This window comes from Octopus bimaculoides, chromosome 3 (assembly GCF_001194135.2).
Source record: "Octopus bimaculoides isolate UCB-OBI-ISO-001 chromosome 3, ASM119413v2, whole genome shotgun sequence".
Lineage (NCBI taxonomy): Eukaryota > Metazoa > Mollusca > Cephalopoda > Octopoda > Octopodidae > Octopus > Octopus bimaculoides.
In genome coordinates, this window is record NC_068983.1 from 87,043,216 (window position 1) to 87,070,328 (window position 27,113).

Here is a 27,113-nt window from a genome sequence, read left to right on the forward strand (position 1 = left end):
TTCCTGTTATAAAGTTATCTAAATTAAAACTATAAAAGATTTCATGTGCATTTATGTTTCAAAGGCTAGCTTAATAATGACAAAAGTATTTTACTAAATTCTTCATCATTTTCAAAATTAATTGAACCAAAGGTCATGTTTCAACAGAAATATAGTAACAGAAGGGTTAATGGAATTAACTTCAGCCTATGTGTTCATACATACAAGTGTGTCCAAACATACACATATAAACATACATGCATATCTAACACCATTTCTTCTTGTGTTGTTTTAAAGCTACTTCTAAATATTATGTCAAAGAAAAATTCATGAACAACATAAGTTTTATTTATTTATTTATTATAGTCCCTGGAGGAAGGACAATATCAATGACCTTTGTTAGACCTTCCCAGGCAGTCGATATTTAGTATGAACTTCACAACACAGACATCCTTTACAAAAATGTAAGAAGGACTAGATTTTGGAGGGTTATGGTTTCAGGAAGATACAACTGGATACAGCAGAGTTTGAAGGTGTGTGAGGCAAAGGAGGGCTGATGAATCAATGAGACATGGATGTACTGGGAAGGTGTGGAAAGAACAACCGTATGTCTGTAAGCTCGTAAGCTAATAGTTTTTGTTGTTGCTTAGCCTTCAAATGGATTCTAATTGAGCAGATCAATGATCAAAAGCATTCCAGTTATGACCATCTTGTTTTTTTCTTACGTGTAGGGAACTTGGGACTACATTATCCAATGTGTCCTTCCTTTAAGATTGTAGAGAAATTTGGAGGGCTTTTTAGGTTGTTGTATCTAGCAGATTGAGTAATCATGTAGAAGCTCCCTTGTAGGCTGGAGAGTCAAAGGATGTAGCATGTTGGAGAGTGAATCTTTGTCAATTAACCAAATGATCTTGTTTTCATGATAAATGGTGTTTGTTTATGCAGCAGTGGCAGCAGCGGCAGCATTATCCCCAAAATGTGAGCAATTTTCCAAAGTGGGATAACTCCTGTGCTTTGTAGAAAGTCACTAACTGATCAAAATATTTTCTCAATTACAATGTTATATATGTGAGGTTATGATGACAGATCATCAAACAGTGAGGATGAGAATTTGTGGTAAACTCAAGGGTTTTAGTTGTATGTTGTTCATTACTATTTTCTTGATATGAGTAACAATTGTGTTTGGGCAGTTGAAAAGGACTGGAGTTGTTACATTACAAGTGAAGGATATGCTTGCTTAGAACAGGTTCTATAACACTGTCATAAAATTTGACAGAATGGGATAGATACATATGCATAAAAGGAAAGATGTAACTACATGAGCTGGCTCCGGAGTGCACTGAGACTAAAGCAAGTGACATTATCAGAACCAATCATCCCTTGTGTTGGAACAAGCAAGAATCTTTGCCCTTGGTAACTATATTTACAAAGTTGTGAGACAGATGAAACAGTTGACATGATTGTGGGATTGGCATTTACATGTGAGACAGATAAAGTAGGAAAGAAAAGAGAGTTTGGGAAGAATTGTTTTGTGTAGAGAGGAACTAGAAGCACAATGGCCAGCAAAAATGGGGGAGTTTATCAGCAGGAGTGCTACCTGCTACTTACATACCATAGGCAATATTCTGTTTCCATGTAACACAGCTGTAAATGAACCCTTGAAATTTGCCTGGCTTGTAGGCCTTGTGGGAGGGCTGTGGAAAAGGATGTTTTTCGTCAGGTGTCTCAGCTAGGTCAGCAGTGAAATACATTTACTGACAAGGAGAGTCATCATAGAACTGATGGAACTCTGACTAGTTAACCATGGGACCCCTGAGTTAGAGGATTGATGTGTGGTATAAAAATGTGAGGTGTATTTGCCCTAATTAAGCTGTGGTCAGCCAATCCAATGGAATCAGATATGACTAAATAATGGATTGAATTGGAGGTGAGAAAAAGACTGGAGTTTTGGAGTTTTCCTTTAGTGAATATATAACCAGGTGAGGGCAATAATTAATGCTGACAGTTCAGAGAAGCACATTCAATTAAAAACAATACATTTTCCAATATATTTGGACAAAAAATAATATATCATATAAAATTTAAATGCCAACCAGTTGAAAGTATATATGCAAAAAAAGAGTATGAAAGTCTTTGAATAAATGTACTCAAAATATCAGTTTTAAAGCTTTTCTGGTAAAAAAATAATTTTCTTGGAGTAAGAAAATAATGCAAAAAATACAACCTAAAAACATATAAATAAAGTTTCAAGATAGCATTAGATGAGCACATCTAATTAATAAGAAAGAATATGTAACAAAGTTCCTTTGAAATAACATTAAATAGGTGAGACACAAATCAATTTGCAAGTCAATAACACAGTAAAATATTCACCGTATTTGGTAATTAAGCAACACAATATACAGGAAAATAGGCTTCTTTTCTGATAAACATATCAAACAATAAATGCAATCAGTTGTTAATCTTGTTTTTATAAGCCCTTATAGCTTGCAGTCGAAAGCTAATGTCTTTTTGTATTTCCATTAAAGAACTTTCATCCAATTCCTTGATAAGTTCGAAGACAGCTTGAAGGATATGATTGTTCTGAAAGAGAAACAAGCATTTCAAATTGTATTTCATCAGCAAATTAAAAGAGTTTATATTTCTTACCTTCAAGTTGTTTTGTAAGACTGCTGAATATCTGAAAATATACTTTATTGTTGGGTTTCAGGAGTGTCACCAACAGTCCTTGGATGGTGGTAGTAGTGGGGAACTAATTTGGTTAGATGAGGATTTGAAGAGTTAGAAGGAAGTGTAAAGTATGAATGGTAATGAAAAGTTTATTCCTCATGAGTTTCTTCTAAATACAGTCAAGGAAACAAAAACTGCAGGCTATGCAAAATGAGAATAGCATTTAAAGAATACCATAACGAGAACTTGTCAGTAATCTCCAGGAATGAAATAGTGGATGAAAATCCTGATGAGAAGACAGAGCATCTAGGAGGAGTTGCTAAGTCAATGTGGTTGATATTCAGAAAGAGTTTCTGCAGTCAATAAAACGTGGACAGGGCAAGTGCCTCAGCGGGTGTGAGATTGAGCATAGTTTCCACTGCATTTAGATGTGACAGAGACAAACATATTGAGTCAATTTGAGCAGAGGTGGTACACAGCTTGCTAATTCATCAAGAGGTTGAGAGGCTGGAAGCTGTTCAAGAGAAATTGCAGTCTGATGCAGTTTCTTCTAGAAATAAGCAACATTTGCATTTTAGAGTCATTAAAAAAATGATCAGATTTTTGGAATCTCCTGAAAGATGTATGAAGAGACTGTTTAACAAAACTATTGAAAAGAGGTTGAATTTAAAGGAGAAAGTTATGGAAAGTTGGTCATTCTGTTTTTTGAAGTGGACAGGGTTGGTAATGATTGACACGAGGTGTTAGGATTGATTGGTGAAGGGGAAAAGAATATAGATGATGACAGATCGTGGAAGTAGGGACACCAAGATTGATCAATGAAGGGATTCAGTGAGCCCTAGTGAAATGATATGGCTTGTAGGGAAAACATTAGATTTAGGTAGTTAGTTCTTGGTATAACCTGTAGGAATGGAATCTATGAAGTTTATCTGTCATACTTCATGAAAATCTTATCTTATATCATGTGTAAAGGCTTTAGATTTGCAATTGATTTTGAAAGAACAAAACTATTTGTATGTCAACAATGAAGAAAGGTCACCAGTGGGGGGAAATTTTTGGAATCACTACATAATCATTTAAGAGTGCAATAAAGCTGCAATTAAGAGGTAAGCAATAATGAGGTCTATTTCTTTAGAGTTGTTTGACTTTGGTAACAGAGGAAATGAAGGTCAATACCTGTTGGATTTGCAGAAGAATTTTATACAGTATAAAGGATTAACTATACATGTTACTTAGTGATAGTTTCCAGATTGTGTAAATCCTATTTTTAGTTTGCATAGTGTCATATTTGTTTATGCTGTACTTTAAAATTTTGAGTTTGTTTTTTGGAAGTGTAGGAAATAAAGGTAGACATAAGCTGATTTAGAGGGCCAGGAGAGATAAATTTGCATCTAACATATTTTACATACTATTAACAGTGTATTTCAAATCATTACCATTTAAAGTTTTGAGATTTTTACATTCACTACTCTTGTGAAAATTTTGCATAACAAAACAGCACTATAATTTTTTGATATTCTTTAATATAGTTTACTCAATATAATCTTAACTCATTCATAATTTCTTTCAATCATATTTCTGTCATTCTTCTATTTCTGTTTCTAAACCACTCATGTGTCTTCTAACATAATCAATTAATTTTCATAACTCTTCTCTGTGTAGTGCAGGAAGCTATAACTATACTCATCAGCTTATATTTTGGGTTATTAGTTTGTCTGAATAAGTGAGTCAATGCTCATACCTTTTGTAGTCTCTCTTGAATTGTTGATGTTGATATAATTAATGCTCTACTTGAACTTCTGAAAATTCATGCATGTGGGGAAAATTTGAAGGAAGAGAAGAGAAGATTTCAGTTCCCACAGAAAAGATTCAGCAAAATCTTTAAAATGAGGTCAATACAAGAAAGATAGCTATAAATATAGTTGGGGAGAAGAAGTGGTTACATTCTCTTATGCAACTTGTTAGTTTAGAGGCAGAGGCGCAATGGCCCAGTGGTTAGGGCAAGCGGACTCGCGGTCATAGGATCGCGGTTTCGATTCCCAGACCGGGCGTTGTGAGTGTTTATTGAGCGAAAACACCTAAAAGCTCCACGAGGTTCCGGCAGGGGATGGTGGTGAACCCTGCTGTACTCTTTCACCACAACTTTCTCTCACTCTTACTTCCTGTTTCTGTTGTGCCTGTAATTCAAAGGGTCAGCCTTGTCACACTGTGTCACGCTATATCCCCGAGAACTATGTTAAGGGTACACGTGTCTGTGGAGTGCTCAGCCACTTGCACGTTAATTTCACGAGCAGGCTGTTCCGTTGATCGGATCAACTGGAAACCTCGACATCGTAAGCGACGGAGTACCAACAACAGTTTAAAGGTACAGGAGCAGGCAGATGGTAATATCATTTTTGTGATTGAAGGTTTATCAAACTGCCAGCTTCATTTCCAATTCCTTTTTATGATTATATTCTAAGTAGAATATTTATATGTTTGTTAGCTGTACCACTGATTTGCAGAGAGTCAGTAACTGTTCAGAGAACAAGTCTTTTCTCCTCTTAAAAGAAGAAGTTTAGTATTTTAGAATGCACTGTAAACAATGTAATAAATGCATGTTTACTACAAAAAATTAAAAAGTTTGAGATTTAGTATTTGTAGGAAGTTTGACAGTTTTAGTTATGTAGTGTCCATGAACAGAGCTGATGTACTGTAGAGCGTTTCTTTGATAAATATGTATACACATGTAGAGAAACATACACATGTACATAAACAGATATTTCTTAAACAGGATAGATGGATGCATACACACATCACATACATATTACAGATACAAATCAATGTTATTAAGGTATATATACAATTGCATGAAAATATGAGTTATGTTAGAGAAAAGCTTATTTTCTCAGTAAGACAACAAAGAACAAGAAATAAGAATGCAATTGGATTAGCGAGGCCAATACTGGTTAAGCATGTATACAATCTACAGTTTTAGTTGCCCTCAAACTATAATATTCATTTCTTGTTATTTTTGTTTATACAAATAAAATATATAAGTAATTTTGAAAATAACAAAATCCTTTTAGAGGCTCTTGTGCCTAAACACACGAATGACCAAACCATCAAATTTCTAGTTAAAGAATAAATAGTTCCTATGCAGTGCCACCAGTAGATACAATCAAGTCTCACTGCTGTAAGCAGCAGTACTACTGTATAACTAATAAGGTTATATTAGCTTAAAGTGATGAGAACAAAATCCTCCTCTGAGCATATAGAATGCATTGGAAGTTATACCTATGTATTTTCTTTGGAATCACAGTATAGATACAAAGTCTTCAATAAGATAATTACAAGAATTGGTAAGCTAAAATGATTACAGTTGATATGAATCATATTAATGTATCATAAATATCCTAAATTACATACTGTGCATATGGGTTGGTGTCTTTTTCAAAGGGCCCAGTTCAAAACAGTGTTCTTTCATGATACACCAATCTAGAATTTTAAAAGTAAAAAATGGCTACCACCACTGGTACTTCATCAGTTACAACAACAAGAATTTCAATTGATCCGATCAATGAAACAGCCTGCTCGTTAAGTTAACGTGCAAATGGCTGAGCACTCAACAGACACACATACCCCTTAACGTAGTTCTCAGAGAGATTCAGTATGACACAGAATGTGACAAGGCCAGCTCTTTAAAAACAAGCGCGACTCATTTTTGCCAGCTGAGTGAATTGGAGCAATGTGAAATAAAGTGTCTTGCTCAAGGATACAACATGTTACTGGGAATTGAACTCATGACTTTACAATTGTGAGCTGAATATCCTAACCACTTAGCCATGTGCTTTCACTAGTTACCAACCAATCTGGCAACAAATTCTCACAACCACCTTTATCTTAATTTTAGTGTTCTAGACAGTCACATAGGTTTTCAGTGCTGTATAACTCCAGGAATCTCTGATTGTCAACCAGCTGAATATCATTACAGAGTGTGATAATCTTTACTTATTCTAAAAATTCTAGATTGGTGCACCATGAAAAAAGAAACTAAGAGTGTGTTTAAGTGAACTTAACAAACTATTAGCGGGAAGGTGAAACTGAAACAAAGATACTGTGAAGTAAAATAAGTCCAAAAGAATCGAAGAAATGTCCCTTCTCAATGTGTTGGCACTCCTTACTGTGTTGTCAGTGTAAACAAGAAGAGTATAGGAGATACAGTGGAAATCTCTAACAAACTGACAGAAAATAAGAAAGAACTTTAGTAGTGTGAATGTGGTGAATATCAGATCTCTGCTAAAACAAAAATTAGCAGGTATGTGTGGTTAGGAAGCTTGCTTCCTAGCCACAAGGTTTCAGGTTCAGTCCCACTGTGTGGCACCTTGGGCAAGTATCTTCTGCTATAGCCTTGTGATTGAGTTTAGTAGGCAGAAGTTATCGTCATGTGTGTACATGTGTTTAAGTGCTTGTGCCTCTTAACAGAGAGAGCTGGAAATGGAGCTAGTGAGAGCATTGTGGTGCATTAGCTACTTGCTAGGTTAGGAAGAAGATTGGGAGATGGAAAGTAGGTTGATTAAATATGAGAAAAAAATGTTACAGATGAAGTGATATCAAAATATTAGGAATAAAATAAATACTGACATAAATGATGATGATGATAGGTATTACATTAGGATTCACAAAGGACTGAGATACAAAGAGAGACATACTCTACAGATGGGTCCAATTGATCCCCAGCATAAAAAAACATGACTAACCATTTCTAAGCAAGACACCAATGATTGCCTGCTCCAGCAGTAGAAAAGGCAACCAATAGTAAAAAGGGTCACTTTGACAGACCCCCATCCCCACCTGGTGATTTAAAAAAAAAGGCTGTGAAACAGAGAGAAAGTGATACAATAGCTGTATGAAGAATGTGTCATGCTGGAAAGGAATAAACAGTTCTGGTCAATAAATTTTTCATTCCTGGGACCAACTTATTTTCCCAGAAAATTACAAAGAGGCAGTTTCCAGCATGGCCTTAACTGTGATAGCAAAAATAGTAATAATTAAAAAAAAGTGGTGGTGGTGTTACTTTAGATATATATCTTAACCCTATAACTCAAATTATCAATATGCAGAATAAATTGTTAATTTTTAGCTTGTTCAATGGCTAAGAGTATAATTAGCAGTAGAAGAAAGGGGGCATGCACAGTAACAGTGCATTACTGCATCCACCATTTGTTGGTGGTTCCCTACTCCTGGTGGAGAAAGGAATCACCACTTCAGTGACAACCCTTCAACTTAGGTGTTTGTTTGGGCAGTCATTGCTTGTGAAGGTTTTATAAGCTTGGAGTGCAAATCCTACCTCAAACTCTTTTAGTCACCTTTTATGACACGCAGAGGAAACTTTCAGTCAATTCTTTGACATGCCAGTCCTCACACAACACAAAGAATATACACTAATGTAAAAAATTAAATTTTCTTATACACATTTAATTCAAATATCAATAATTATATTCTGCAACAACTTTCAGGTATTATAATTGCTTGCCTGCATCATCGTCATTTAACGTCCGCTTTCCATGCTAGCATGGGTTGGACGATTTGACTGAGGACTGGTAAAACCAGGTGGCTACACCAGGCTCCAATCTGATTTGGCAGAGTTTCTACAGTTGGATGCCCTTCCTAACGCCAACCACTCCAAGAGTGTAGTGGGTGCTTTTACATGCCACTGGCAACGGCCACGCTCAAAATGGTGTATTTTACGTGTCACCTGCACAGGAGCCAGTTCGGTGACACTAGCAACGATCTTGCTTGAATGTCTTTACACGTGCCATCCGGCACAAGTGCCAGGAAGGCGATGCTGGGCACAGGTGCCATGACGATTTCGTAATGTTTAAATTTAGAGAGTATCATTAGAGCTTGTTCAAGCTTTCAGTTTTGTTGTTTTCCTCAGGTAAAAGTGAAATATTTGAAGTATCAAGAATTATTAATAAGTATTATAGAGTTAAAGAATTAAAATAATAATTAGAATAATCACACACATAAACTTAGCCAAATTAAGGGTGAAAAAACAAAAACAAAACTTAGGTAAGGCTAATCTAGATGTAACTCGTGATCATATAGTTTTATATGAAAAAAAAAAAAAAATAGAAAAAAAATATACTTACAAAAATTTTTTTTCATAAGAAACATAAATAAAATTTACCTAACATTGATTAAATAACACAAAATAGTTTCTGTTGTGTTGCTTGAAGCAAGTGAAGCCAAGTGAAATAAAAGGACAACAGTGACACAAAAAAAAAATCACTAACTACAATGAAATAAGTGAAATTACTAACCTTGTCAAATTCCTCATCCTAGAGTTAACATTTAAAGTAAAAAAAAAAAAAACAAGGATAAACATTACATCATAGTAACAGTACATATAGCTGACTAGCATGAGAAAACTTTCAGAGTAATTTTTTTTAATAAATAACATTAAATGTTAAATAATGCTCCATTCATAAACTTTTGACTTGAGGTTGTAGGCTGCCAATTTTCTTTAATGAAATTTACAAAAAAAACAAACAAACAAAACAAAACAAAAACAGAAAAAAATGATTATGTAAAATAACAATTGAAAGTAAATAAGTCCTTTATAGCAATTAGGATTGTACCAAAATGTATACTAACCCTTTTATGAGTGTGACTAGGTGGTAGAAGTTTATCTATATGCAGTGGTTCCAAGTTATGTTCTATTCGGACTTTACTGAAAATAGACATAAAAATCCTTAATATAGATTTGTTATTAGTAACAAAAGCAGTATTAGTTTGAAAAGCAACCTGTATATCATACAGTGGATATATCATTGAGAGCCTAATAAACTGTGATATTCATCGAGACAAAGTATTTCTCAAAGGTGTAAAAACACAGAAATATATCAACAGCAGACAAAAATTGTCCAGTGGCAATGTCTTCTTCTTTCATGAACATCGCGAAGTGATGAGTACTTTTCCCAAATGTCATTTGTAGTTATGAAGTCTGATTCTGGAGAGACAGATATGCCCACAGGTGGAGCATGTAAAGCCTTACTTTCATTGACTCCCAGGGTTCTGCTCATGCTGCCAGGTGCAGTGTGCTATTTCACTCTGTAGTAGATCTTGGAGTTTAGCAGTGCCAGTCTTGTATGTGTTGCGCCAGCTAGTGTGATCTGCAGCCATTGATATGAGACTGTTGGGAAGGATATGACACTTTTTCAGTGTTGTTTTCAGTTAATCTTAAAAGCGCTTGTGCTGGCCACTGACAGAGCGTCTTCCATCTTCAAGTTTGCCATACATAAGGCAGGGCAATCAATTTGAAGGCATTTGAATGACATGCCTTGCCTCTCTGAGTTGGTGATGATGGCACTGCTAAATACATATTTCTGCCTTTTTGGGCTTCATCAGCACATACAGTAGACACAGTGGATACTTGCTACTGATGAAGCCTAGAAAGCAGAAGTACTTATTTTGCAATGCCACTACCACTACTGTTGGATGATTTTATGTTTTGCTTTTGATATATTTCCATGTCTTTTAAATACTATACATCTATAAGAGATGATTTCTTGAGATGAATACTGTACTTTGTTAGGCTTCCTCAATGATGTATCTGCTCTAAGTATGATTCACAAATAGCTATTAATATATAGTAATTTGTGTCAACTACGTTGCATATCATCTTTTCCTTACAGTTTACTGAGAATAGTTCACCCTCTTTCTTACCTTATTAGAAGTAATTATTTATTCTTCAATGTAAAGCTTAGGGTGAGAGTTCAAATCCAGTTAAAGTTTTTATTATTTTTTATTTATGGAAAGGATATTTTTTTTCTTCTTAATCTGTATTAATTTTCACTGTAAAGCATAGTATGAATATTCAAATTCTGTTAAGTATAATATTTTACATTCTATTTTGATATTATTGGAAAATAAAAATAATTCATAATTGTAATAATTACTTGATTTCTTCAATAGATAGCTCAATCGTTTGTCTCCAGTTTGAAAATGTTGGGGTATCTTGTTTAGTTGGCGGAGTGGGCTCTTTTGGAATACAAATCTCAAAACCCTCTTTCTTTGCAGTTTCCTTCTCCGCTTGAGTCACATCTGAGAGAGAGAGAGAGAGAGAGAAGGTAAAATAAAGATATATACATATATTACGATGAAAGTATGTAAAATTAAATCATTAACCTCTTTGTTACCATATTTCTGTTGAAATACATTACCTTGGTTACAATTCATTTTGAAAATAATCAAAAATGTACCTAAATAGCTGTCATTATTAAGCTGATGTTTGGAACTTAATTCGAAATAAAAAAAAGTGGTTTCAAATTTTGGCACAAAGCCAAGAATTGTGCGTGCGCATGTGCAAGTTGATTATATTGACCCCAGTGTTTCACTGATACTTATGAGCTTCAAAAGGATGAAAGGCAAAGTCAACCCAGGCAGTATTTGAACTCAGAATGTAAAATTGGAAGAAATGCTACTAAGCATTCTGTACAACGCAGTAAAGATTCTGCCAGCTCGCCACCCCTAAATTAACATAAAAACATTGATTGAAGATTCTAATTTAAATTTTTCAAAATAGAAGTTTGAATCACAGAAACAAGGGGTGGGGGTTGGTATCAAACAGATTAAAGAGGTAAGTTTATTTTATTTATACCTCAAAATTTATAAATGTTTCTGCTAGTTTATGTAATATATATATATATATATATATATATATACACTCATAAGGTACAGATTATATTTAAATACATAAGAGGAATCCACTCATGGGATTCCTTACGCTAGAAAGAACAGCTAGGTTCTAGAACCAAAAAATTAGGGACAAAATCCCGAAAGGAACGAAATGAAGAATAAAAACTTTTACCATCTCTTTTCCTGGACCAATTGGTTTCTGACTTTAGTTTAGCAAATAAGATAATTTTCTAGGTGAAGTCGTTTCCATCAGGTACACCTAACACTAAAATATATAAACACGAGGCAATCATTTCCATGCCTCTCGTTTATACATCCTAATTTTTTCAGATCTACTGCGCAGGCGCAGCTCCTCACTGGCAATAAAAAAATACCAACTTTCCCTAATTTTGTGATTCTAGAACCTAGCTGTTCTTTCTAGCGTAAGGAATCCCATGAGTGGATTCCTCTTATGTATTTAAATACACACTGTACCTTATGAGTAATTCATAGTCTTTGGACTAAACTTTTATACGCTAGGCCACTTGGAAGTGAAAATTTTTATTAATTTCCATTTCCCTTTGATATGATTAAGTATTATAAGTTTTTTGGATAATTTTCGATTTTTAAAAGTTGGTATTAAGAAGGGCATCTAGCTGTAGAAAAGATGCCAAAGCTGGTACTAGAGCTGAATGGAATCCCATGGTTCACTGGATCCTGAAAGATGGACAGTAAGTGATGATGTACACATGCCTAATGCAGCTCTGTGGCTTGTTAGATCCTGTCAAATCATCCAACCAATTCCAGCATGGAAAATGGACATTAAATGATAATGATATGTAGGTGTATATATATATGTGTGTGTGTGTGTGTGTGTGTATATATATATATATATATATATATATATATATATATATATATACACACACACACACACACACACACACACACACATACATACACACATGTTGAATGTGGAAGACATGCAAAGATTAGATAAAAACAAGATGAACATGCTTTGCTGGATATGCATGAATGACAAAGTATAAACGAACCTTGACATATACAATGATCACAGCTTCTGTATTTCTCTTGTCATCCCATCTACTTCCCCAACATGATTTTTTTCCTTCACAGTGACATCCATCCTTACCTTCTCATACACAGGCTTTCATACCACTTCCTTAATGATTACGCACACACGCCATCACCTCTACTATATTTTCACACTTGCACACATCTACTCACACATATACACCACATTAAAACACACACACACACATCTCCCCTTATGCCCATTTTCAGACAGATAGATTCCTTCACTTACATAAACACATCTATTTTTTTCTCTCGTGTGAACTCCTCTTCTAGAACAGCATTCCCACCTGATTTCTAACCTCTATTTCGCTCCCTCTACACTTCTCTCTATCATCTGATGAAAGACCAAAATGTTAAGAGACTTTCCATTAAAGCTACTACCTTATTTGAATAAGACTGATATTTTCTACTAGATAATTTGCTAAATGTTACAGACTAGATCTGTTGCTAGTGCATGGTCCTGTCTATGTACAAGTTGAGGTACTGTAGATAGAGCCATTACAGGTGCAAGGCAGTCTTCAAAGGATTGGAAGAGAGGGGACAGCAGTGAAAATTATCAAATAGCTATAAGATATGTCAGACATCAGGTATATACAGTAAGGGGAGAGGCAGAAAGAAGTTTGCAGATGTCCTATGACATGGAGATCAAAAGTATAAGGTGTTTTGGATTGCTTAGGTAGTGCACTACAGTGGATTGAGCGAAGTGTATACAGAATGATAACCCACTTTATACAGAATGACACCCACTTTAACCGATGACAAAAAGGAAGAGGCATGAAAATGCTACAATGAGATGCTGTTGAATGTAGAGAATGCATAGAAGAGAGAAAAGGAGGGAGGGAGGCTACCCCATGTAAATCTAACAAGGACCAGCTACCCAAAGTAGCAGCAGTATAGCAGATAGAGAAATTAGTAGATAAAGCAACAGTCAATAGGATGCTTAAGATATCTGGTGAAGTAAGCATATAGAGCAGTCACTCAAATAGTCAATTGGATAACACAGGAAGGTGTCTTACTTAATGATTGGTACTGTAATATTGTAAACTCCTTCAAGGACAAGGAGATGCACTGGAGAAAGGAAACTATAGAGGTATCAAACTACTGGACCACATTAAAGAAATTAGGTAAAGAGTTAATGCCAAAGTAATTACAAACAAAATTAGACTGGATGAGATGCAGTTTGGTTTTACTTCAGGAAAAGGTACCACTGAAGTTATATTGCTAGTAAAACACAAGTCCCTCTCCAAGAAAAGTCCTTAACTAAAATTAATCCCCTATATTGTGCATTGTCAACCAGGAAAAGGCTTCTGACAAAGTCCTCTTTTTCTGTGACCTAGTGTTTACTAAGGAGGGTGGGGCTAGATGAATGATTTGTGAGGGCCAAACAAGCCATGTACAGAGGTGCAGGCAGCAAGGTGTGTCAATAATGAATTCAGTGATGAATTTAGCATGTTCTTACAGTAAATCTGTAGGAGATTTGGAGCAGATTCAAAATAAGGAAATAAAACACAGAATTGAAGGGTTGTAAAATAAACTTAGCAAAAACTAAGTTTTAGTATGTAAGAATGAAAGTAGGACTCTGATACTGTCAGGGAGTACTTGGTATGTAGAAAAGGAGTCAGCAGACATTCCATATAATGTCCCCAGTATCAAGAAAAGATGCACAAGAGGTGTAGTGGAATCAGAGGCAAGATAAGAGAGAAAGTAGATTTCATATGCAGCAGGTGAACTAAAGCAATGAGCACATTGAGAACATGGGAAATGCCTGGATGGAGAGATAGAGTGAGAGAAGTAATAAAGAGAGATAGTAAAAAAGGCTATAATGAGAATGATAACACAGTATAATGGAGGAGACATTGGCAGCTCCTTGTTTGCAGGTATAGGTGCATTGATTCCAATAGATTTGATGCATTCTCTTCTAACTCAAGCTTCAAAGGGATAGAGAAGAAAGAAATAGCAAGATACAGATGGCGGAAGTAGGAAGGATTCAATATAAATAGTTGTGATGGCTTCCAATTTCTCATTCTTCTTTGATACTATCACCTTACTCACTCTGTTTCCCTGGTCATATCCTCTTTTCTGCAATCACTCTTTGTTTTACTTACTCCACTGGTCATGTTACCTGGAATGGACAGAGACAATGTAAAGCAGTGATGATCTTCTGCTGTCTTGCAGGATACAAGGCAACCTTATTAGAGTTGGTGCCATGATACAATGCACCCAGTACATCTCCAAAATGGTTAATGAACGAGCAGAGACATAGTAGGATTAAGAGAACTACTTAGTCTTGTTAAGGGTATGACAACCTCATTAGTATGCTTGCTATGGTAAAAATGAACCAAGTACATGCTGCAAACTGGTTGATGAACAAGATTTGACAAGACCCCTTAGTCTTGTCAAAGACACAATTTCTCTAGTGCCAGTGTGATGATAAAATGTACCCAGTACACTCTGTAGAATAATTATTGTCAGGAAGGGCATCCAGCTGTAGAAATAGCACAAAAATTAAATGCATGAGTGAGGCATGGTCTCCTGCCGAGGGAGACAATGATTGTGAAGAAGAACTGACTTGAAATGACGTGACCTGTCCATCCTATGTTAGCAGGGGAAGCAGGCATAAATGTTGATGTATCAATATATGTATTGTTTATAACAATATGTCCTGCGGCTTGGCATGGGAAGACCAGTGGAATGAAGTACTTCACTTGAAAACAAGTAAGGTGTGGCAGAAGAAAAGAGCATTTGGCTGTAGAATACAGCCTCAACAAGTTTTGTCTGCTTTATGCCAACAAAGAATAGAGTAGTCATAAAAACAATCTCCTAATATAATAATGAGCATAGTGTTTTTATATATTTGTGTGTGTGTGTGTGTGTGTATATATATATATATATATATATATATATATATATATATATATATATACATACATACTTGTCTAAAATCATGCAGAGTAGTATAAGTGAAGGGAGATGAGAGAAAATAGTAATTCAGTGAAGGAGAAATAGTGAGAGTAATAGCCCTGACTGAGAGGGAGTGAGAGAAAGTAATAGCAATGAGAGAGAGGAAGTGGCAAAGAGTGCATTGTGTATCTTGTTTTTCTCCTTTACAACATATGAAAGACAAAGGAAGGGGTGAAAAAGCTAAAATCAGCGTTTCAACTCTGTGTGAGTATATATGTGTGTGTATGCAAAAGGAGGTATGTGAATGTGTGTGTGTGTGTGCACGCAATGGAAATGGGATGATGAACGTTCAATGCTGAAAAGGAAAATCAAACAGCATTTCCACTTTGTGTGAGTATATGTGTGTACAAAGGAAGTATGTGAATGTATGTGAACATTGACAAGTGTATTAATTTGATTTACCATCCATATCTTCTACTATAATAATACTCTTGTGTATTTCTCCGTCACAACATATGAATGAGAAAGGACGGAGTGATAGATGAATAACGAAGGAAGGGATGATGGCAAACTTGGTAGTGGGATGAAGGAAGTGCTATGGTGAAAAAAAAAAAAATCAAACAGTGTTTCAACTCTGTGAGTATGTGTGTGTGTGTGTGTGTATATATAAAAGGGAGTCATGTGAATGTGTGTGTGTGTGTGTGTGTACAATGGAAGTGGAATGATGAACATTCAACGCTGAAAAGAAAAATCAAACAACATTTCAACTCTGTGTGAATATATGTGTGTATGTGTGTGCATGTACAAGGGACATATGTGAATGTTTGTCTCTGTGATTATTATGTACCTTATTTATATATAAAACACTACAATTAGCCGTCATTTTTGATGCTAGTAATGATAATAATATACACTGCCTCCTCCCCTCTTAAAAGTTAAAAAAAATTATTTTTTTTATCTTGCAAGTACTTAGTGACCCTGTCAGCACAGGTCCCACTTAAAAGCACCCAGTTTACACTGTAAAGTGGTTGGTGTTCGGAAGGGCATCCAGCTGTAAAAACCTTGCCAAAACTGACCTAGCTTGTGCTTGTGCCACATAATAAGCACTACTCACCTTGCCTGTGCTTGTGCCACGTAAAAAGCACTAAGTCCACTCTGCTGAGTGGTTGGTGTTAGGAAGGGCATCCAGCTGTAAAAATCCAGCCAGAACAGTCACAGAAGTCTGGTGCAGGCTTCAGCCTGGCCGGCTCTTGTGGTACTGTCCCACCCATGCTAGCATGGAAGATGGACGTTAAACAATGATGATGATGATGATGATGAGTAGAATGTGATTTATGAGAGATTTGGTTGCCATTTTGAGCCAGTTGAGCAATCATATGTTAAATAATTAAAAAAAACAACTTATCTGCTAATGAGCAATACTGTAACTTTCTGTCCCTCTGTCTTACACTTTCTGTACCATCTTATGTATGAACTAAGGCAGAGGAAGGAGTGAATTTGTTCATCATTTTACTGAGGTAGTTGCTTTTAGGAGCAATGACTTTTTAACTAAGGCAGTGAGGTTGATATGGGGAGGTGTTTTCAGTCACACACACATTTATATATTGATATGATCGTCTTAATAAGATTCAGTAATAACAAAAAAGAAAGAAATTAGCACATTATTCATGTCTCAATTTACTCAATTCAGAAATGTGTATCATTCCCATTGTAGCAATGCAAAACACTAGACTTCACAAATTTAATTTTCTACAACCAGGTAACCTGTACTCATGCAGAAGAATTGATATAAAAATATCTTAAATGGCTAGTAGTATTTCTTATGGCTTTTTACATGAGGGGTAGGGAAACTTTTTAGCATAGCGGGCAAAAATTTCCAATGAAAAAGGTCTCATATCTGTGTAAATCTTGTATATATCTATGTATAATTTGATATACATTAATAAAGATAAGTTTAACACATTAAATTAATGCATAACATCTTCTTTAATACTGCCACTGAATTTAGGATGTTTATATTACTTATGTGGTATTCTATATTTTTCAGTTAGAGTGTAGTCGGGTCTCAAGGGGATGGTACAAACCTAGTAATATGTGTTTTATAGTAAAAATAAAATTTCCATTCAAATGGCAATTACCGGATGATTTCTGTTCAAGTCTAACCATTTTAAGTCGTAGTGGAAATGCGACCTATATTGATAATAGGCATATGAATATTGTATAAATTTTATAATTGAAAATTTTATTATATTTTGTACATAGGAGTACATCAGTCTGTGGGCACAATAAAATATGCTCGTGGGCAGGGGTTTCCCCACCCCTGTGTTACATTCTGAGTTCAAAATTCTGCCAAGGTTAATTTTGCTTTCATCTCTGCAGGGTTGATAAAATAAAATATTAATCAAATACTGGTGTCAATCTGATCAACAACCCACAAATGCAATTTTCTGGTCTTGTGCATAATCATAATCATCATTGTCATCATTATTTTAACATCTACATTCCATGCTTGTGTGGGTTCAACATGATTTCTACAGCTGAATACCCTTCCTGTTGCCAAGCCTCACTGGATTCAAGTCCTGTCAGAGTGAACATTGCTTTTCAACATGTAGTCTTAGTCTAAGCATTACTGGTGTTGCAAATATGAATATTCCAATGGTAGATTAAGTAGGGTGTCAGCTAGACTAGTTGCATTTGTCCAAGGAGAGGAGATTGTAGGTATGATGGAGGGTACCACCTGTGAGGGAGGGGGGGTTCGGACAGAGAAACAGAGGAAACAAGCTCGTCCATATATACACACAAGCATGCACACAGACAGACAAAAACAAGCATGCATGCACACGTGCACACACACACACAGAGGAACAAGCACGCATGTACAGCCCATTAGCTTTCTCTTTCACTTTGATATGTCCATGGAAAATTACTGGGTAGTTGATGACAAATTTCTAGACAAAACGAAATGAAAGATAGCAGGTTGAGTAGGTGGGCAGCTAAGCTAGTTGCATTTGTCCCAGGAGAGAGAGAGAGAGAGAAAAAAAGAGAGTGAGTGCAGGTAATATAGAGGACAGTACCAGTGAGGAATGGAGAGGAGAGAAGAGATATCTGGTAATAGTGGTGGGAGGAAAGAGAGATTATCCGGTGTAGATGGTGGGAGGAGAGAGAGAGATAAAAATATCCGGTATTGGTGGTGGGGGCGGGAGCACCATGAACAATCAAGGTTTAATTTGGGGGAGATAGTAAAGTTAAATTAGCTTATGAAACTAGCAATTGATAAATGATATTCATTTAAAGTGTTCATGGCAGATGACAAATTAAACATCCAAAGAAATGAGAAATTATCTTAGCAAAATTATATGAAGAATTAAGGAGGAACAAAGGCTGAGAGAGAGAGATTAAGAAGTTATATATTGAGGGGTCAGTTTAAATGGTTAGCTTATGAAAGTAGCTGTTAGTAAATAATACATTTAAAAAAGTATTAATGGCGAATGAATGTATGAAAGATCGGGTCTCGTACTGATGCTAGAATTCAACACGTCTTGCAACATCATACTTAATCATCTCAAATTAACAATGAACCTGCCATGAGAAACAACAAAAAGAAACCATTTACTTACGAACATTATCAAGTTTTTCAATGTTTGGTAGAGTGCGGATTACAGTATTTCTATAGTTTTCTAGTTCAGATATTGGGTTTTTCTGTATCCACAATACTTTCAGGTTGGGTAGTTCTTTCAAATAGCAAAGTTCACCAAGAGTTGAAATATTGTTATTTCGGACATAAAGCTCTCGTAACTTTTTACAATTCTGGAAGTCTTTAATTGATTCAATAAAATTACTGCTGCAAAAGGCAAATTGATATGCTGTTAGTGTATTTTCTCTAAAAAAATTAAACATAGCCAGTATATTGGTTTAAAATAATTTGAACATATACTGATAGTATATGGTGTTAATATATATTTGTCTATACTTTTAAGAAACATCATCAATGTCTAATGAAAAGTTTGACAAGAAAACACAATTTACAAAACAAATTCATTTAATAATAAAGAGTGAAACATTTGTTAGACTTCAGGACATCACCATCATTATTATAACTTTAAAGTCCACTTTTTGATGCTTACATGGGTAAGAATTCATTGGGGTTCATATTTTTACTATCAGAAACTTTTCCAATTGCCAACCTTCACCTGTTTCCAAGTAAGGTAATATTTTCCCATGGCAGAACAAGTTTTCATGGAAGGTTGGGAATGAATGAAACTGCTTGTATGACAGTAACACTTGTTTACAACTGTGACATAGAGTAAAGGCCCCCTTCAGTCATGAATGACCATGAGATTACACTGAGAAAGTTCCCCTCTGAGGCACAATTCTGGGCAAAGTTCCTTATGGAAAACTAGCAGTTGCCCATGCATACCAGCCTCCCCTCTCCATGTCACTCATGTTATGAAAGGCAAAGGCCGAAACAGCTTGGCACCAGTGATGTCACAACTCATTTCTATAGCTGAGTGAACTGGAGCAATGTAAAATAAAATGTCTTGTTCAAGAACACAACACACAGTCCGGCCCAGGAATCAAACTCACTACCTCATGATTGTGAGCCTGACACTCTAACTACTGAGCCATGCACCTTCACTATCACATACTGGCAAGACAAGTAGACACAAATATACATATTCACACACACACATGCACGTGTGTCTATCAGATCCACTCAAAACATTTTGTTTACCCCAAGGCAACAGTTGAAGACACATGCCCAAGGTCGCACACGGAAGGACTGAATCTAAAACCATGTGGTTGGAAAGCAAGCTTCTTAACCACACAGCCATGCTGGCATCTACTGGAAAATATTTAGATGGCTTACACTGAGTACAAGAAACAGCCTATATAGATACCTGCCTGCCTATCTATGGAAGTATATATACTCATAATAATCTTATATCTATTTTACCATGCTTGCATGGTTAGGACAAGTGTCATTCAGTACAATCATATACCACTTGTTGCAATCTCTCAACATCTTCTTTAGGTTCAGCCTCCTGAAATCAGCCTTCACCATTTCTCCCTCTGACTAACTCTTGGTCTTTGTGCTATTGATTGCTCTTTTATTATAATAGCATTCAAATCTAGAATACATTATTGGAACATAAATTAACTCCAGTACTTGATTAATACATTATTTCATCGACTTTGGAAGGACGAAAGGTAAAATTGACCTCAGTAGTATTTGAACTCAGAACATAGGGACCATAACTAAATAGTGCTAATCTAATGATTCTAACGATCTATCACCAAACATAGGTGCAGGAGTGGCTATGTGGATAGGTGCAGAAGTGGCTGTGTGGTAAGAAACTGACTTCCCAACCACATGGTTCTGGGTTCAGTCCCGCTGTGTGACAATTTGGGCAAGTGTCTTCTCCTATAGCCTCGGGCCGACCAAAGCCTTGTGAGTGGATTTGGTAGACAGAAACTTAAAGAAGCCTGTCGTGTGCAGGTGACATGTAAAAACACCATTTGAGCATGGCTGTTGCTATTACCGCCTGACTGGCCCTCGTGCCAGTGGCACGTAAAAGCACCCACTACACTCTCGGAGTGGTTAGCATTAGGAAGGGCATCCAGCTGTAGAAACTCAGCCAGATCAGATTGGAGCCTGGTGCAGCCATCTGGCTCACTAGTCCCCAGTCAAACCGTCCAACCCATGCCAGCATGGAAAGCGGATGTTAAACGATGACAATGATGATATATGTATTTGTGTGTCTGTCCCCCACCCACCTCGCCCATTGCTTGACAACCGATGTTGGTGTGTTTACGTCCCCATAAAACTTAGTGGTTGGGGACAAGAGACCGATAAAATAAGTACTAGGTTTACAAAGAACAAGTCCTGGGGTCGATTTCTTCAATTAGAGGCAGTACTCCAGCATGGCTGCAGTCAAATGACTGAAATTAGTAAAAGAATAAACTAATATTAAATAATCTATTATAAACCTCTTTAAAGGCAGAGAGTGGGCAGAACTGTTAGCATGCTGGGCATAATGCTTAGCAGCATTTTGTCTGTCATGACATTCTGAGTTCAAATGCTGCTGAGGTTGACTTTGCTTTTCTCTCTTTTGGTTGAATACTGGGTTGAATACTGGTTGAATACTGGGTCAACATAATCGATTTAGCTCCACCTCTTGTGCCAAATTTGAAATCAATCTATTACCAATACCATCATCATTTTAATGTCCACTTTTTCATGCTTGCATGAGTTAGATGGAATTTGTGGAGGTGCAATGGCCTAGTGATTAGGGCAGCGGACTCATGGTTGTAGGATCGTGATTTTGATTCCCAGACTAGGTGTTGTGAGTGTTTATTGTGCGAAAACACCTAAAGCTCCACGAGGTTCCGGCAGGGGGTGGGGGTGTTGCTGGTGAACACTGCTGTATCCTTTCACCACAACTTCCTCTCACTCTTTCCTCTTGTTTCTGTTGTACCTGTATTTCAAAGGGCCAGCCTTGTCATGCTGAATCTCCCTGAGAACTACATAAAGGGTACACGTGTCTGTGGAGTGCTCAGTCACTTGTATGTTAATTTCCTGAGCAGGCTGTTCCGTTGATCGGATTAACTGGAACCATTGTCGTCACAACGAATGAAAAGTCACGAGATGGAATTTGTTAAGGTGGATTTTCTATGGCTGGATGCTCTTTCTGTCATCAGCCTCACCATGACCAGACATGTTTTCATGGAGGATTGAAAACAAAGGACACTGCTTGCATGACAGTGATACTTGATTACAACTATTACACAATGTCAAGACAAGGAGACAGTAACATACACACACACAAACACATACACATATATACATATGTACACGACAGGCTTCTTTCAGTTTCTATCTATCAAATCCATTCACAAGGCTTTAGTTGGCCTGGGGTTACAGTTGAAGACACTTGCCCAAGGTGCTATGCAGTGAGACTGAACCTGGAACCATGTGATTGGGAATAAAAATTCTTATCACACAGCCATACCTGCATCTTAATATTAAATAATTGCTAATAAATATTAAATAACCTATATCAAATAAAATAGTAGTTAAAATGAACACACAGACCCTGTTGACTAATGGTAAACACAACCACAATAACGGGAGGCAACTGCCAAAAATAGACTGTTGAATCATAGTAGAGATCACTTGGCAACAAAGAGAGATCAGATTAGGACCATAATTAAGATAGATTAATTAAGACCAATTCATAACTGAGTCAGATTTCATCATCACTAAAAGATTATCAGCCAACAATAAATATATAGTCAAGGATGATAGACAATGTAAGTACTTTTAAATGACTCATCCTACTGCAACATGTTATTAACATGATTTAGCTCTTTCAACCTCAATTTTAATTTAATTAAAAAAACAACTTAACTTCTTTAAAAGAGAGAAAGTACAGTAAAATGTCTAGACAGTTAATTTACAAATAACAAGCAAAATAACAATCATGAATGTATATATATATATAAAAGGTTAAACTGCTCCAAACTATCTCTAGCCTATTTTTTTTGTTTTTACTTAATTTTTGTTTTAAATTTTATTTCAATCTTACCTAATGCTGCATACTTCCAAGTTTGCTAGTTTATTCATTACTGTAATGTCAGATAAATCACAAGACCTAAAAAAGAAAAAAAAAAAAAAAGAAATAATAATAACAACAACAATAATAATAAATGAAGAAACTTTCAAGATACTAAGATCTGGAAATAGAGGTAATTTGAATGTGGAGCCTAAAAACAGAAACAATTCTTATTATAGTAGGCAGATTAGGTATGATAAAAACACATTCAGACAAATACATAACAAAAACACCAGGACTTACAAGTATATATAACATACAGAAAATAGCACTACTAGGCACTGCACACATCCTATATAAAACACTTTCGATACAGTGAAAATAAGAGTACCACAACAAACCACAGTACATACCCAAGGTACACAGAGCTGTGCTTGGTAGTGCAGTGAAAGCACATGATAAAGATAAGATTACTGAATAATAATAATAAATGCCCAGATGCAATACCAGGCACTGGCTCTCATGGCTTCTGATGGAAGTGATATCAAGTATATGTTTTGTCTTAGTGTAAAAGAGAGGCTTGTCAGTTGTTTGACCTTAACTAGTTGAGCACGTCTCTTGGTGGTTGACAATATGTGCATCTCTGATTATGAGCAGAAGTAGTGGGGGAGCATCATAGCCATGTGTTGAGAGGAATTCTTTGGGGTTTGAATAATTTATCTCTGGAAACATGGGTATTTCATTCAACGTCCTTATTCAGGGTCCTTTTGAGTAGGATGGGCTACTAGACCTAAAGAAAATTCTAACAGGGCCCCATGTGCAAAGTTATGCACTGTTTATCTTGATATGAAATCACTATGTTGTGCACATATGGTTGTGATGCATGTGCCTGATGTACTTTTATCAGATGGGTACATTGGGCTTTGTATATTTGTACCCCAGTGTCACTTTGATGGCATGCACTGCTCTCTCACTCAATAATAATAATGATAATTTTAAATTTTGGCACAAAGCCAGCAGTTTTGGGGGAGGGGTAAGTCGATTACATCAACCTCAGTATTCAACTGGCACTTATTTTATCAATCCTGGTGGAATTTGAACTCAGAATGTAACCACCTACACTTTTTTCTGCAAAATAGGGGTAGCTTATCCTGTTCAGGCTATATTATTAGCATTATCCTGCGATTGAGAATTTAAAAATCACTTCTTTAACATTATATTAAACTATAATTAAATTACAACAGTTATTATAATCCACTCTGCATTGTTGTGCCATTCAAGACACATTATATTTCACAAACAATACACAATGCTTCTAGTGAACTACAATACTCTCTTAAAAATAATGTTTTTAGCATAGGTACAAGACCTGAAATTTGAAGGAAGGAGTAATTAGTCGATGATTGACAGGTACTTATTTTCTCAACCCTGAAAAAATGAAAGGCAAAGTTTATCTCAGTGGGATTTGAACTCAGAATGTTAAAGGCCAAATCAAATACCACAAAGTATTTTGTCTATATTCAAATGATTCTGCCACTCCCATGTCCCATATAATAATAATGATATAAAAAGCTGATAACTTCACTATCAAAATTCTTAAATTTTACATATATAAAAATACTAGACTACCTGTGACTCATTGGTTCAGCAGGAAACTCTGAGTTTCCCAGCAATGGAATTTTGTTTCCTGGAATTTTTCTTTTCCAGGTTATTTCAATGAATGTGACATTAAAAGGTTAGAGTTTCTTCCCTTTCAGGATGAAGTTAAATTCGAAACATTTTCCCATTATGCACCGTTTTGGGTATTTATACCCCGCAAACCCTGAATATCTCAATAACTGCTGCTCCAATTTAAGTATAACTTGTTTCATTAACATTTCAAGGTAAAGTCAATTCATAGTATTTTCCCATTATGCTCCAGTTTGGCTGGGTAACATTGCAAGCAAACAAACAAGATTCAAACTGACTTTTAATGTATTATAGATATGTTTGTCTTCCATTGTGCTACATTTTTTTTGTATTTCCTTTCATTTTATTCCAGATACATGATTTGCAATAATTACCTATAGCATATTTCAAGTTTGACAGTTGATGGAATTCCACTGTTCTAGAATCTCACAAGAAATCATCTTCAATCAATGAATATCTAATTTGTCTCTGGTATTTACGTCTTCTTTGGTTGCCATGGTTACAAACTAAAGGATTTAGCATCAGGAAAGCAATTAAGCCACTGCCAGCAATTTCATGTTCATTTTTTATTTTGGAAGAAAATAAATGAACACACACACACATATACATAGGAGAGAGAGAGAGAGAGAGAGAGAGAGAGAGAGAAAGAAAGAAATGGTAGTAGCTGCTCTCTCCAATGCTCATTCAGTGACCTTTTCTTTTTTCCTGTTACTGATATAAAACAGGAATGTATGGTTATGCAGTTCACAGGCATATGGCGTAGTGGTTAAGAGCGCGGGCTACTAACCCCAAGATTCCGAGTTCGATTCACCGCAGCGACCTGATTAATAATAGTAATAATAATAAAAAAATAATAATAGTAACATCGTTAGGAATGAGAACCCAGGTTCGAAATTTCCCCAAGACACCTGATGAAGGCTGGAGGGTATATCAGCCGAAACGTTGTGTTAACAACAAACAAGATGAGGAAAAATATCCGTCAAATGTAAATAATGTAAATTCTGTATGGTTATGCACTTACAAAGTTTGCTTTACACCAATATGATTCCTGGTTATGTCTCAATCTGTGACCTTTGGGCAAGTATCTTCTGCTATAATATGGAAACCCATCATATATCATCATCATCGTTTTACATCTGCTTTCCATGCTGGTATGAGTTGGATGGGTTATTGCCTCTTCCCTAGATGGGCTAGGAACTCATTTATAAGCTTCACTTTTGGCTTGGTTTTTACAGCCAGATGCTTTTTCTAATACTAACCATTCTACAGAGTATATTGGTTGCAGTCTGTCATAACAGGGGTTTTCAAACTGTGGTCCGCGGACCACAGGGGGTCCGTAAGGACAAGACAGGGGGTCCGTGGACAGCAAATACTTTTTATGGGCAATCTGATTTTATATATGTTTTTTAATCGAAATCTTTTAATTGACAATAAACCTATTTGTTAAATACTGTTAAATAAATAAATGTAAAAATGTTATTTTAAGCAAATATTTATGTATAAATTTCATAAGTGTTTATGCAATCCTCAGTTATAATGGCAGCATAGAAGTGTGATTGAGAAGAGTAGACAGTGACTGAGCATGAGCGCTAGAAGCAGAAGTGATAAAGGCAAGTACAAGAGAGACATGAGTGATAAGGGCAGGCAAACTAGAAAGACATGAGTGACAATGGCATGATGAATAAGAGAGTGATAATGGAGGTGGCGCTGAGTGAGAGGTGTGTTAGAGGGATGAGAGGCTGTCAAGGTAAAGCCTCAAATATAAAGGGGTCCGCAAGTCAAAAAGTTTGAAAACCCAGCACTAGAAAGGGTGTTAAAATGTTGACAAGGTTAAAGGATCCTCACAGCCCTACACTTAACAGTGTAATGGGTGTATTTCTATTGTTGTTCCAGCACCAGAGAGGATAGGGGTGAAAGACTGATGGATAGTAAGATGTGGATAAGTGGTGAGAGTGGATGTTAATACCAAATGGCCAGAAGGGGAGTGCAGGCAGTCCTTCAAGTAGATATTTCAATATGATGAGAGAGATAGTGTGTTAGAGATAAAAGAGAGAAGGGCAGAAGTGTTGGAAAGAGGATCTGACAGGTCCTGTGGCATTCATGGTAAACCAGATATACACTGCAATCCTCAGTTATAATGGCAGCATAGAAGTGTGATTGAGAAGAGTAGACAGTGACTGAGCATGAGCGCTAGAAGCAGAAGTGATAAAGGCAAGTACAAGAGAGACATGAGTGATAAGGGCAGGCAAACTAGAAAGACATGAGTGACAATGGCATGATGAATAAGAGAGTGATAATGGAGGTGGCGCTGAGTGAGAGGTGTGTTAGAGGGATGAGAGGCTGTCAAGTTCAGAGATGTAGCTTTGACAGTTCGTATATAAACATACATACAAGCATACACATATACATACATATACCTAAAGGTACATGCCTATATATACATATCATCATCATCATCGTTTAACGTCTGCTTTCCATGCTAGCATGGGTTGGACGATTTGACTGAGGACTGGTGAAACCGGATGGCAACATCAGGCTCCAATCTGATTTGGCAGAGTTTCT

At 36.1% G+C, this 27,113-nt stretch overlaps 1 protein-coding gene across 2 annotated transcripts in view; it reads right to left on the reverse strand.

Moving 5' to 3' along the window:
- Window positions 1-318: 318 nt before the first annotated feature.
- The window catches only part of LOC106869133 (cilia- and flagella-associated protein 410), a 44,916-nt gene continuing 18,121 nt past the window's right edge, over window positions 319-27,113 (reverse strand). Inside the window, exons 2-7 of one of the 2 annotated variants that reach the window (XM_014914708.2) lie at window positions 22,896-22,961; window positions 18,927-19,150; window positions 10,593-10,737; window positions 9,289-9,364; window positions 8,955-8,972; window positions 319-2,562 (exon numbers count right to left, since the gene is read on the reverse strand). In XM_014914708.2, coding sequence (XP_014770194.1) covers window positions 2,431-2,562; window positions 8,955-8,972; window positions 9,289-9,364; window positions 10,593-10,737; window positions 18,927-19,150; window positions 22,896-22,961 — 661 coding nt within the window. In that variant the 3' untranslated portion in view covers window positions 319-2,430. The remainder of the gene's footprint in view (window positions 2,563-8,954; window positions 8,973-9,288; window positions 9,365-10,592; window positions 10,738-18,926; window positions 19,151-22,895; window positions 22,962-27,113) is intronic. The other variant, XM_014914709.2, reaches the window with a different exon arrangement.